The 14,170-nt window shown below is 37.5% G+C and overlaps 1 protein-coding gene and 1 long non-coding RNA gene across 7 annotated transcripts in view; one reads left to right on the top strand and one right to left on the bottom strand.

Annotated features, from left to right (window-relative positions):
• NAB1 (NGFI-A binding protein 1) overlaps positions 1-3,844 on the top strand; it is a 44,904-nt gene extending 41,060 nt beyond the window's left edge. For all 5 annotated transcript variants that reach the window (XM_089915984.1, XM_089915980.1, XM_089915979.1 and 2 more), the window contains one exon: positions 1,324-3,844. In XM_089915984.1, coding sequence (XP_089772110.1) covers positions 1,324-1,412 — 89 coding nt within the window. In that variant the 3' untranslated portion in view covers positions 1,413-3,844. The remainder of the gene's footprint in view (positions 1-1,323) is intronic.
• Positions 1-14,170, bottom strand: part of LOC149748546 (uncharacterized) — a 302,762-nt gene that overhangs the window by 87,247 nt on the left and 201,345 nt on the right. The gene's annotated exons all lie outside the window — the stretch shown is intronic.

Below are 14,170 nucleotides of genomic sequence, written 5' to 3'. Positions count from 1 at the left end.
TTTGATTAGCTATTACATGAATGGTGACTTTATACACAATTCTGAACCAGATAATAAATGGCTGGTTTCAGTTATGTAATTCCCTTTTCCAGCCTTTCATAATATGAAATTGATGGACTATATGTTTGCTGTCCTGCTAAGAAAACCTTGTGTACCCAAATCTAAACTTTTCATGCAGCTGCATTTGGGGGATGATATTTGTATTTCAGAAGTAAACTGAGCTCCATAAAAGGACAAGCTGTTCCTTATTATAGTTTGGTGTTTTCATGTTTTTATCCAAGTAAAGTGAGTTATACAGACTTAAAGTTTTAGACACCAACACCATTTGAAAGAATCTGGTATCATCCAATCTTTGAGCTAAAGTAACTTTAGGAGTTACTTGAAGTCACTTGTTTCATCTGTAAAATAGAAATAATTTCTGCCTCATAGAATAGTTATGAGGATTAAACAAGATAGCCTATAGGCATTGCCTGGCTGATAGGAACTCAGTAAATGGTAGCTGCTATTTTTATTCCTCTTCTTATGCTGAATTTCTGTATAGAGAGGGAAAGTCATGAAGTGAACTGCCTAATTTCAGATAAGCTATTAATGTTGGTTACTTTTCTAGAATCCTTTTTAAAGTGTGTGTGTGTGTGTGTGTGTGTGTGTATCCCCCAGTATTAGTACTTCATGTAAATATTACATTTTATTGTCATTCTGTAGTATTTGTTTGAGGTTGAAATAATTATTCATGTAATTCCAAGGAATGAGTCCTGTGAAAATAGAATCTTCATTCTTTTATCCCTATTTCTCCCACCTTAAGGTTTCATGGGTAGAGAAACTTTTAAAAATAGTTCCATGTTTAAACATAGAAGTTGTTTTTCTGCCTCATGTCTTCATTGATAGTAAATATTTTAGACAATAACTTTGTTGTATACGAGTGACCAGTTTTATTTTATATATGTTATGTATCACTTTGGACCAAGCATTAAATAAAAATCAGTAGGTTCTATATGCTGTGTGCTTTATATACATTTTATGATTTAAGTCTCATATCACCCTGTGTAGATACTATCCCCATTTTATAGGTGAAGACATTAAGGCTTAGAGAGGTGTGTAACTTGCCCAGAGATGTATACAGCTAGTAATTGGCAGAAATGGTATATAAATCCAGAATCCAAACTCTTAACCTCAACTCTGTAAACATAAAAATTTTATATGGAATTGCAGTCATGAATAATTGATACTGCTTGCTTTGGAGTTTGGGGGTTTGTTTTTAAGTTTGTTTTTTTGTGACCATTGATTTAAAATATCAATACATTTTGTGTTTCTCTTTTTATACAGAGAGCCTGGGGATTTTAAAAGACTACCCTCACTCAGCTTTTACTTTAGAAAAGAAAGTCATCAAAACAGAGCCTGAAGATTCAAGATAGCTATGATTCTCCCACTGTTCTCTGGAAATGGCATCAGATTTAAGGATAATGCTCCATCATAGAAATAAGCCTTAATAACCAATGTTGCCTCATTCAGCACAAACAGATTTCATAGCCAAAGCTTAAGGACTGATACAGTAATCAGTGGAAACCAGGAAGACAAAACTACAGCCACAAAAGAAAATTAAGAGAATGTTACAATCTGTAACAGAAATACTGATCCACATTCCTCTGTAAGTCATTTTATGTGGAAAGGCTTACAAATTAATATTGTAAGCATTAATTATTTAAGAATGTACAATGTATTTGTATAATTTATAGAAGTAAAATCTAGATGTTGAGACCTGTTTGGGCCAATAGGTGTGGATACAGTTTATCTTACTTGAAATTTCATTGTCTACTTTAAGTGTGTTTTGCGTAAATATTGTATGTCAGAGTTTAGAATCTTTGCAGTCATAAAAAAGAAAGTTTAAGTGATGTAGTTATTGGCAAAGTTGTAATGACTTTGGAAAAATGGAAAGCAAATACTCAATTTAAGTCAGGAAAATGTTGTAGATTTAATACCTGATAAAACTGATTTTGTTTAATAGGAAATGTGTCATTTCATAGTAGTCACATGTCATTTTTACTGGCTTAATTAGGCACATAGTTAATAAATACTGGAGTAAGGTCAAAAAAATGAGCAATAGAGTAGAAAAACCTCTCTTACCTAGTTGACCCAGGTTGCATTTTATGATAGCTACTTAAGGTATAACAAAAATAGGAAGCTATTAGTTGGACAGAGAACTAGAAACAAGTGGACAGATGTGTAAAAGCCTTGACTTAAAATTATTATTTCAGAATGTGTTATATAGATTAAGACATAGTAAGTTAACCCTAAATGTGATAAGGATGGTGACTGTTAACAAAGGCTATAATATATAGTAGAGTAAGTACTGTTTTATATCCAGAAATTCTTCTCTACGCACCAGAGTCAGAGAAGCTAGATGGCTCTCCCTGGGGAATGTCTTCCCATGCAGACCATCACAAGTTTAGACAATCAGTGCATCCACATTTGCAGGCATATTTCTATGGAGGTTTAGTTGACACATATTATTTATTTTACAATTTCATTTTCATATACTTTTCAGATTTATGAATGCAGTTTTTTCTTAAAACTCATTTTAACTTGAAAATCTGTTTTAATTCCCCCTATTTAATTAATGGGTTGTATGCCTATATATGAGGGTGTGCTTAAATGTTAATAACATACTTGCATACTTACTAGAATTTCACATTGGAATCCATAGGGAAAAACAAATACTGCTTCTACCAATTTACATTTTTTCTGTTGGTTTAAGAGAAGATGTTTGCCAGCTTTACCTACTTCCTTCAGATTCATCTAAACCCAGATATTGCTGAGAAGAGTGTATTGACTTGGAATATGTGTTTTTTGTGTTGTTTTCGGTTCTGCTCTAGGTCATAACTATGTAAAAAATATTAAGTTATAATCTATTATACTAAAATTCATCAGCCAAATGTTAGATGAAACGTCTGCACTGTAGTCTCTGATCACTGTCACATATATAATTCCTTTTTCATTTTGATTTGTAGAATAGCTTTACAGTAGAAACACCAGTAAACAACTTTTATACTATTAAAAGGCTTTTTTTCCTTCCTAAATGTTTTAATTGTACCATAGTGTTTTGCCCACTGAAGAAGCTTTTTATGGACTTTGCAACTTTGTTGCTAGCTTGAGGTTGATTATTGTGATTGTATTGTTCACTGTGCATAGAAATAGTATGAATACGATTTACATAGATTGTTCAGTTTTTAATATTAGCCATAGAACTGGTTAGTATCTCAGTAGTTTCATGAAACGTTTCCTGTATTCTAATCTATTTTGAGAAATTCTGTGGGTTTTTTTTAATTGTGTCTTATGGTTCAAGTTTGTAGATTTTAATAAGCAAAAATTTTTAAAGATGTGGTAATCTTACAACTAATATTTGTCTGTCTTTCATGACCGCACAAACTGCATCTTTAAATCCATAAATAAGTTTCCTTAAGTATCATACTTTTCTGGTCTTTCATGCTTAGTGATAAGGGGGAAGCACAAGAAAAATTTCAGTAGAATACAGTTTTTATTTTGTAAACACTAATGTATTAAACTTGCTATACATTGAAGCAAATAATATATATTTTTATTTGAATTGTATATATGAATTGGATGTTATAACTAGTTGATTTTTTTCATTGTGTTAGAGGTATTTTCACTGAACAAGGTCAATTGGTTACCTCAGTATTACAACCAATATAGTCCAAGGGACCATTTCTCCCCAAGTCTGTTTTGTACTTTATTACGTGAAGTCTGCGTTTCTGTGACTATTAAAGCTGTTGGTGACGTGGGATGAGTGCAGTTGCTTCCTGTGGCAATAAAGACTTTGTGTGCCCCACGTACCTCTGTTTATAGAGCTTTCTGCATAGCACTCCTCACAGTAGTATTAGCCTACCTGTCTCCCCTCTCTCATTTGGTCTGGGCTTGAGTGTTAGGGGCCAGGGGCTTATTATACCTTAAGACTAAATATTATTGTCAGCTACCTTCATTTTTATAAAGTTATTTGGCAGACAGGTACTCTGGTCTGTCAGAGAGAGAATTTGGTTTATTTTGTTCTCACCTAAGAGAATGTTACATTTTGAAAACTACCCACCATGTCTAACCAACTAAATTAATAAATAAAAGGGGGAACATTAGGATTTAACATTCATGATATGCTAATATTTGCAAAGTCTTAATGTGATTTGGTCTCAGTATTAAGTGCTAATTATATGAAATTCAGCTAACCTGTGGTAGAGAATTAGCAGAAGCTTTGCAACAAAATTGTAATTGATGAGTTTGGTAGATAAATAAAGAGCTTCAGTGCTGAGCCACACACTCAGGTGAGGGTGGAGGCCACAGAAGAAATATAAGACATGGTCTTTGCCCTTTGGGAACCCAATACCTAGTTGAATGGGAACTATTACCACTCAGATAAAATCCAAATTTCAGTGTGTTACAGAGGGATGAATAAGGAACTGACATTTAACTGCATTCTGTGTTCAGTAGGTATTATGGTAGTAGACACTTTACAGGTGAAAGAAAGCACATTTAGTGAGTGAGACTCGAGATCAGCCAGGACTGGAATAGTTAACAGAAAGAGATGGGGTGTGCTTATAAAGTCATAATGGTAGTACATTTCAACTTGAGGTCACTTTTTAAAAAATTATTAAGCTGAATGCTTGAAAATAATGCTTGCCATGAATAATCATTCTTTTGACAGTCCCGTTGAACCTATCAGAAGGCAGGGGGAAAAAAGTGCTTTTTCCTGTCCTTAATTAGTAAAACCACTTGGGTAAAAGCTTTAAGATTTGGTGATTATGAGCACCTAGTGTGCCTTTACAATTATAGTTGATGGTATTGAAAGACTTGAAACCTAAATAAGCATGCAAGGAATTTCCTAACATATGGTCTGCTCACTTGGCTACTCAAATGTTTTAAGTATTACTGACACAGTACCCATTTTGCTGGTGACTTCACTTAATACTGCACTGAGTCTTCAAAAGAAAATCAACAAGACATTAACCTAATGAAACTAGGAGGTCTGTCTCTTATAGGAAATGAATTCAGTTAGTAAAAAGCTGAAGTTAGAATTGAGCAAACGCGTTGTGTTTGTAACAGCTTGAAGCATAAGACCAAATATGGTAGCTGCTATTTAACTAAAAACCAACTTATGGTCCAGCTGTGTGCATGGGTGGCGTTTCAGGGAATACAGGCTTATTTATTTGTTATCTGTGGGTGTTCTCATAAATGAGATTCTCAAGTGGGCCTCCAAAGTTAATAAAAGAATGATCCAATGTCCAGAAATTTGTTTTTATTGTAAATATGTTTAATCTCAAAAATCCTTCCTGTTGACTGTTTCTTTAGTGACTCTATGATTCTTATTTTACATAGGAGTGATCAAAAGCTAAATGCCAGTGTTTTTCTTACTTTCTGAGTAGGCAGTAGTTAAAGCTTTAAAACCTCTTCTCTGGCCTTTGTTTCTACTGACATATGAAATTTTTTTTAAAAGGAAAAAAACACCTCTATGGTGTTTTAAATTTTTTATGCAGAGCTAATCAGAAATTTATTTTGTAAGTTCACAATCGACTGATAAAGTTAGAATCCAAAAACTTACTGTGCTTAACTTTTTAAGTTCAACATAAATCTTTTTCTAGCCATAAGTTTATTTATTTTTAAATTTTTATTATAGTTGCTTTACAACGTTGTGTTAGTTTCTGCTGCACAGCAAAGTGAATCAGCTATATGTATACATCTATCCCCTCTTTTTTGGATTTCCTTCCCATTTAGGTCACCACAGAGCACTGAGTAGAGTTCCCTGTGCTATACAGTAGGTTCTCATTAGTTATCTATTTTATACATGGTATCAATAGCAATTTTAAGGGAACTATGAATAATGGTTGATTCCATTTACAAAATTGGTTAAGATCCTTTATATTTTTATTCTTTCATATTCTGCCTGTCTTCTAAGGGCCACAACATTTTGAAGTATTAAAACAATATCCTATTGAATTCAGGGTCTCCTGGTTGTATCTGTTTGGTCACAGTTTCCAAGGTTTTATTGTTCTGACAGCTAAATAATCTACTTCCAAGTATTGCTCCCAATAAGGTTAAAGGTCTATTCTCTACCAGTTCATCTTCAGTTAAAGGAAATTTTTATGACATTTTTGTAGCAATTGCATAAAACTCGCAAGAGAAATGCGAGTTCTGTGATTCATCAGAAACGAATCACAAAAAATGCTGATCTTAGTTTTATTTCAACATCAATATCAAATGTTTAGTTATGATCCTTTTTCTGTTGCCTCTAATTTTTTTTACTGTATTATACAATTGCTGTCTGTTTAAGTTTTCCAGTGTAACTTCTCAAAAGAATTGACTTCTTCACAATCTCGGAAATAGAGTTAATTGAATGCTGCCATCAAACATAATATTGCAAAATGCAGATTAAGTACGTGTAACACTGGTTTAAGATGGTAGCGCCAAACAAGTGTTACAATCAACCCAAGAATTTTTGTCATCAGCCTATTAAGAGTGACAAACTTTGTGAATTTCCTGGTAGTCCAAACAATTTGGTAATCAACCCAGGCTAGTTTTGCTGTGGGTGAGTACCAGTGACGGTATAAGTTAGATTGTGCTTCATATTTACACATTCTGAAACCTTATGAGTCATCTTTGCATTAAAAGCTTGCACCTCATAAATTTATGCTAAAAGTGCCGTGTTCAACACCCACACACAATCCTAAGCAAATAAGGCCATTCTCATGTAACTGTCACAGACACCCTCTGCTGACAGGTCACTAAGGCTCAAGTATGTAGGAAGGTGAATAAGTAGTGCACACGTAGGTGGAATCTTAGTGGTAACGGGCTCAGCAGAGGCACTTTATAATTTTCTGAGACTACCTACCATCCTCAACTGTGAACTGTTAAGCCAAACATCTGTGGTCTAGCCCCATGCCCTGCTATTTAGTATCCTTCCCAGAAGACAAAGTGATCTTTTTGGTAGCATGTCCTCATACTGTGGGTCCTCCAGAGTCACATCATTTTAGTTATAATTCCAAAAAGGAGTACACACTTTCTACCCTCAGGTCTCTGACAACATAATGTAAGGATGTTTTCCATCAGCAGTTAAAATGGACTAGGTCATCTTTTTCCTTTCTGAAATCAGCCAGTTATTCTCTCATCAGAACATGCCCATACATTGATGAGTGAATTTCTTCTGCATGCATCAGCTAATTCTCAAATTGGAGCACATCTTTCTGAGTTTTACTTATGGGAAGACAGCTTGTGTAAAATAAGACAGACATATCACAGATATAACCAGGTACTTAACTCCAATTCTTAGAATATTAAAAAGCAATATCCACTTGTTAAAAAGATTAACATGGAAGGGGAAGTAAATTTTAGGTTACCTAACTTATTCAAAGAGAAGAAAAAGAATAATATATTGTAATATTTAAAAGTGAGGAGAGAGATCTAATTTCCCAAGATTTTAACTATTATGTATATAATAGTTTATAGGAAAAATATGTCACTTGTATGCTCCTTTATTAAAAAGACAACTAGTTCTGCTTTGCAAAGCACATGATCTAAAACAGGCTTATATTTCTAGTGACAGTTGTAGTAGTGCCATATATCAAATTTACCATTTTCTAGCACTGGGCTAACTGCTGTACATTTAATCCTCTCTGCAACTCCAGGAGGTAATTACTATTACCCTCATTTTACAGATGAGGAAACGGAGGTCTCCAGATTAGGTAATTAGTTATCACGCCCCTAGTAAGTAGTAACTTGGGCCAGTCCACTTGTTGGATGCCAGTCCCTGTGCACCCTAACCTGTCAAATTTCCTCTCAACTGAGTGGCCTATACCGTATCAATGTTTAACACAATAAACACTTTGAAATGCAGATACAGCTTAACTATACACACATATAGAAACTACTGGGCCAAGACATGGAAAGAACCTAAATGTCCCTTGACAGAGCAACGGATAAAGAAGATGTGGTGTTTATATACAATGGAATATTACTCAGCCATAAAAAAGAATGAACTAGGGTTTCCCTGGTGGCGCAGTGGTTGAGAGTCCGCCTGCCGATGCAGGGGACGCGGGTTCGTGCCCCGGTCCGGGAAGATCCCACATGCAGTGGAGTGGTTAGGCCCATGAGCCATGGCCACTGAGCCTGCGCGTCCGGAGCCTGTGCTCCGCAATGGGAGAGGGCACAATAGTGAGAGGACCGCGTACAGCAAAAAAAAAAAAAAAAATGAACTAATGCCATTTGCAGCAACATGGATGGACCTAGAGATTATCATACTAAGTGAAGTAAGTCAGAAAGACAAATACCATATGGTATCACTTATATGTGGAATCTAAGATATGACACAAATGGGCTTCCCTGGTGGCACAGTGGTTAAGAATCCGCCTGCCAAGGCAGGGGACACGGGTTCAAGCCCTGGTCTGGGAAGATCCCACATGCCATGGAGCAACTAAGCCCGTGCACCACAACTACTGAGCCTGCGCTCTAGAGCCCACAAGTCACAACTGCTGAAGCCCGTGTGCCTAGAGCCCGTGCTCTGCAACAAGAGAAGCCACCGCAATGAGAAGCCTGCACACTGCAATGAAGAGTAGCCCCCACTCACCACAACTAAAGAAGCCTGTGCGCAGCAACGAAGACCCAATGCAGCCAAAAAAGTAAATAAATAAGTTTAAAACAAATAAATATGACACAAATGAACATATCTACAAAACAGAAACAGACTCACAGATATAGAGAACAGATGTGTGGTTGCCAAGAGGGAGGGGAGGTAGGGGAGGGAAGGATTGGGAGTTTGGGATTAGCAGATGCAATCTAGTATATCTAGGATGGATAAACCACAAGGTCCTACTGTATAGCACAGGAAATTATATTCTGTATCCTGTGATAAACCATAATGGAAACAAATATGAAAAATATATAAATGTATAACTGAATCACTTTGCTGTACAGCAGAAATTCACTCAACATTGTAAATCAACTATACTTCAATAAAAAAATTTTTTTAAGAACTAGAAAAAATTATCAATAGTTATCTTGGGCAGAGTAGAAGGACGTGCCCTCACTCCCTCTTGTGAGAGAACTGGAATCACAACTAACTGCTGAACAGTCATTGATAGGAAGACACTGTAACTCACCAAAAAAGATACCCCACATACAGACACAGGTGAAGCCACAATGAGACGGTAGGAGGAGCGCAATCACAATAAAATTGAATCCCATAACTGCTGGGTGGGTGACTCACAAACTGGGGAACTCTTATACCACAGAAGTCCACCCACTGGAATGAAGGTTCTGAGCCCCATGTCAGGCTTCCCAACCTGGGGGTCCAGCAACAGGAGGAGGAATTCCTAGAGAATCAGACTTTGAAGTCTAGGGGATTTGATTGCAGGACTTCGACAGGACTGGGGGAAACAGAGACTCCACTCTTGGAGGGTACACGCAAAATAGTGTGTGCATCGGGACCCAGGGGAAGAGGAGCAGTGACCACAGGGGAGACTGAACCAGACCTACCTGCTGGTGTTGGAAGGTCTCCTGTTGTGGGGGGGGTGGCTATGGCTCACTGCAGGGACAAGGACACTGGCAGCAGAAGTTCTGGGAAGTACTCCTTGGTGTGAGCCCTCCCAGAGTCTGCCATTAGCCCCACCAAAGAGCCAGGTAGGCGCCAGTGCTGGGTCACCTTAAGCCAAACAGAGAGGGAACCCAGCCCCACTCATCAGCAGACAAGCAGACTAAATATTTACTGAGCTCTGCCCACCAGAGCAACACCCAGCTGTACACACCACCAGACCCTCCCATCAGGAAGCTTGCATAGCCTCATGCACCAGAGGGCAGACAGCAGAAGCAAGAAGAACTACAATTCTGCAGCCTGTGGAATGAAAACCACATTCACAGAAAGACAGACAAAATGAAAAGGCAGAAGACTATGTACCAGATGAAGGAACAAGATAAAACCCCAGAAAAACAATTAAATGAAGTGGAGATAGGCAACCTTCCAGAAAAAGAATTTGGAACGATGATAGTGAAGATGATCCAGGACCTCGGAAAAAGAATGGGGGCAAAGATCGAGAAGATGGAAGAAATGTTTAACAAAGACCTAGGAGAATTAAAGAACAAAGAGACAGAGATGAACAATATAATAACTGAAATGAAACGTACACTAGAAGGAATCAATAGCAGAATAACTGAGGCAGAAGAATGGATAAGTGACCTGGAAGACAATATGGTGGAATTCACAGCTGTGGAACAGAATAAAGAAAAAAGAATGAAAAGAAATGGCGACAGCCTAAGAGACCTCTGGGACAACATTAAATGCAACAATATTTGCATTATAGGGGTCCCAGAAGGAGACGAGAGAGAGAAAGGACCCGAGAAAATATTTGAAGAGATTATAGTCGAAAACTTCCCTAACATGGGAAAGGAAATAGCCACCCAAGTCCAGGAAGTGCAGAGAGTCCCAGGCAGGATAAACCCAAGGAGAAACACGCCGAGACACATAGTAATCAAATTGACAAAAATTAAAGACAAAGAAAAATTATTAAAAGCGACAAAGGAAAAGCAACAAATAACATACAAGGGAACTCCCATACAGTTAACAGGTGATTTCTCAGCATAGACTCTACAAGCCAAAAGGGAGTGGCACAATATGTGTAAAGGGATGAAAGGGAAGAACCTACAACCAAGATTACTCTGCCTGGCAAGGATCTCATTCAGATTCAATGGAGAAATCAAAAGCTTTACAGACAAGCAAAAGCTAAGAGAATTCAGCACCACCAAACCAGCTCTACAACAAACGCTAAAGGAACTTCTCTAAGTGGGAAACGCAAGAGAAGAAAAGGACCTACAAAACAAACCCAAAACAATTAAGAAAATGGTCATATGAACATACATATCGATAATTACCTTAACCGTGAATGGATTAAATGCTCCGACCAAAAGACACAGTCTTGCTGAATGGATACAAAAACAAGACCCATATATATGCTGTCTACAAGAGACGCACTTCAGACCTAGGGACACATACAGCCTGAAAGTGAGGGGATGGAAAAAGATATTCCATGCAAATGGAAATCAAAAGAAAGCTGGAGTAGCAGTACTCATATCAGATAAAATAGACTTTAAAATAAAGAATGTTACAAGAGACAAGGAAGGACACTACACAATGACCAAGGGGTCAGTCCAAGAAGAAGATATAACAATTATAAATATATATGCACCCAACATAGGAGCACCTCAATACATAAGGCAACTGCTAACAGCTATAAAAGAGGAAATCGACAGTAACAAAATAATAGTGGGGGACTTTAACACCTCACTTACACCAATGGACAGATCATCCAAACAGAAAATTACTGAGGAAACACAAGCTTTAAATGACACAATAGACCAGATAGATTTAATTGATATTTATAGGACATTCCATCCCAAAACAGCAGATTACACTTTCTTCTCAAACACGCACAGAACATTCTCCAGGATAGATCACATCTTGGGTCACAAATCAAGCCTCAGTAAATTTAAGAAAACTGAAATCATATCAAGCATCTTTTCCGACCACAACGCTATGAGATTAGAAATCAATTACAGGGAAAAAAACCAAAGAAAACATAAACACATGGAGACTTAACAATACGTTACTAAATAACCAAGAGATCACTGAAGAAATCAAAGGGTATATCAAAAAATACCTAGAGGGCTTCCCTGGTGGCGCAATGGTTGAGAGTCTGCCTGCCGATGCAGGGGACACGGGTTCATGCCCCGGTCCGGGAAGATCCCACATGCCATGGAGTGGCTGGGCCCGTGAGCCATGGCCGCTGAGCCTGCGCGTCTGGAGCCTGTGCTCCGCAACGGGAGAGGCCACAACAGTGAGAGGCCCGCGTACTGCAAAAAAAAAAAAATACCTGGAGACAAATGACAACGAAAACATGACAATCCAAAACCTATGGGATGCAACAATAGTAGTTCTAAGAGGGAAGTTTACAGCAATACAATCCTACCTCAAGAAACTAGAAAAATCCCAAATAAACAATCTAACCTTACACCTAAAGTAACTAGAGAAAGAAGAATAAGCAAAACCCAAAGTTAGTAGGAGGAAAGAAATCATATAGATCAGAGCAGAAATAAATGAAATAGAAACAAAGAAAACAATAGCAAAGATGAATAAAACTAAAAGCTGGTTCTTTGAGAAGATAAACAAAATTGATAAATTTTTAGCCAGACTCATCAAGAAAAAGAGGGAGAGGACTCAAATCAATAAAATTAGAAATGAAAAAGGAGAAGTTACAACAGACACTGCAGAAATACAAAGCATCCTAAGAGACTACTACAAGCATCTCTATGCCAGTAAAATGGACAACCTGAAAGAAATGGGCAAATTCTTGGAAAGATATAACCTTCCAAGACTGAATCAAGAATAAATAGAAAATATGAACAGACCGATCACAAGTAATGATATTGAAACTGTGATTAAAAGTCTTCCAACAAACAAAAGTTCAGGACCAGATGGCTTCACAGGTGAATTCTATCAAACATTTAGACAAGAGCTAACACCCACCCTTCTCAAATCTTTCAAAAGATTGCAGAGGAAGGAACACTCCTAAACTCATTCTACGAGGCCACCATCACCCTGATACCAAAACCAGACAGAGATACTACAGAAAAAGAAAATTACAGACCAATATCACCCATGAATACAGATGCAAAAATCCTCAACAAAATACTAGCAAACAGAATCCAACAACACATTAAAAGGATCAGACACCTTAAATCAAAGGTAAATCAAGTGGGATTTATCCCAGGGATGCAAGGATTCTTCAATATACGCAAATCAATCAACGTGATACACCATATTAACAAATTGAAGAAGAAAGACCATATGATCATCTCAATACATGCAGAAAAAGCTTTTGACAAAATTTTGACAAAATTTTGACAAAATTCAACACCCATTTATGATAAAAACTCTCCAGAAAGTGGGCATAGAGGGAACCTACCTCAACATAATAAAGGCCATATATGATAAACCCATAGCAAACATCATTCTCAATGGTGAAAAACTGAAAGCATTTCCTCTCAGATCAGGAACAAGACAAGGAAGTCCACTCTCGCCACTATTATTCAACATAGTTTTGGAAGTCCTAGCCACAGCAATCAGAGAAGAAAAAGAAGTAACAGGAATACAAATTGGAAAAGAAGAAGTAAAACTGTCACTGTTTGCAGATGACATGATACTATACATAGAGAATCCTAAAGATGCCACCAGAAAACTACTAGAGCTAATCAATGAATTTGGTAAAGTTGCAGAAATCTCTTGCATTCCTATACACTAACAACAAAAGATCAGAAAGAGAAATTAAGGAAACAATCCCATTCACCACTGCAACAAAAAGAATAAAATACCTAGGAATAAACTCACCTAAGGAGGTAAAAGACCTGTACTCAGAAAACTGTAAGACACTGATGAAAGAAATCAAAGATGACACAAAGAGATGGAGAGATATTCCATGTTCTTGGATTGGAAGAATCAATATTGTGAAAATGACTATACTACCCAAAGCAATCTACAGATTCAATGCAATCCCTGTCAAATTACCAATGGGATTTTTTACAGAACTAGAACAAAAAACCTTAAAATTTGTATGGAGACACAAAAGACCCCAAATAACCAAAGCAATCTTGAGGGGAAAAAATGGAGCTGGAGGAATCAGACTCCCTGACTTCAGACTATTCTCCAAACCTACAGTAATCAAGATGATATAGTACTGGCACAAAACAGAAACATAGATCAATGGAACAAGATAGAAAGCCCAGAGATAAACCCATGCACCTATGGTCAACTAATCTATGACAGAGGAGGCAAGGATATACAATGGAGAAAAGGCAGTCTCTTCAATAAGTGGTGCTGGGGGGCTTACCTGGTGGCACAGTGGTTGGGAGTCTGCCTGGCAATGCAGGGGGCATGGGTTCGAGCCCTGGTCTGAGATCCCACATGCCACGGAGCAACTGAGCCCGTGTGCCACAACTACTGAGCCTGTGCTCTAGAGCCCGCGAGCCACAACTACTGAAGCCCATGTGCCACAGCTGCTGAAGCCTGCACACCTAGAGCCCATGCTCTGCAACAGGAGAGGCCACCGCAATAAGAAGCCCACGCACCGCA

This window comes from Delphinapterus leucas, chromosome 8 (assembly GCF_059928025.1).
Source record: "Delphinapterus leucas isolate spDelLeu-1000000601 "Yukka" chromosome 8, BTC_Dleu_Yukka2, whole genome shotgun sequence".
NCBI lineage: Eukaryota > Metazoa > Chordata > Mammalia > Artiodactyla > Monodontidae > Delphinapterus > Delphinapterus leucas.
This window is presented reverse-complemented; position numbering and strand designations above follow the sequence as displayed.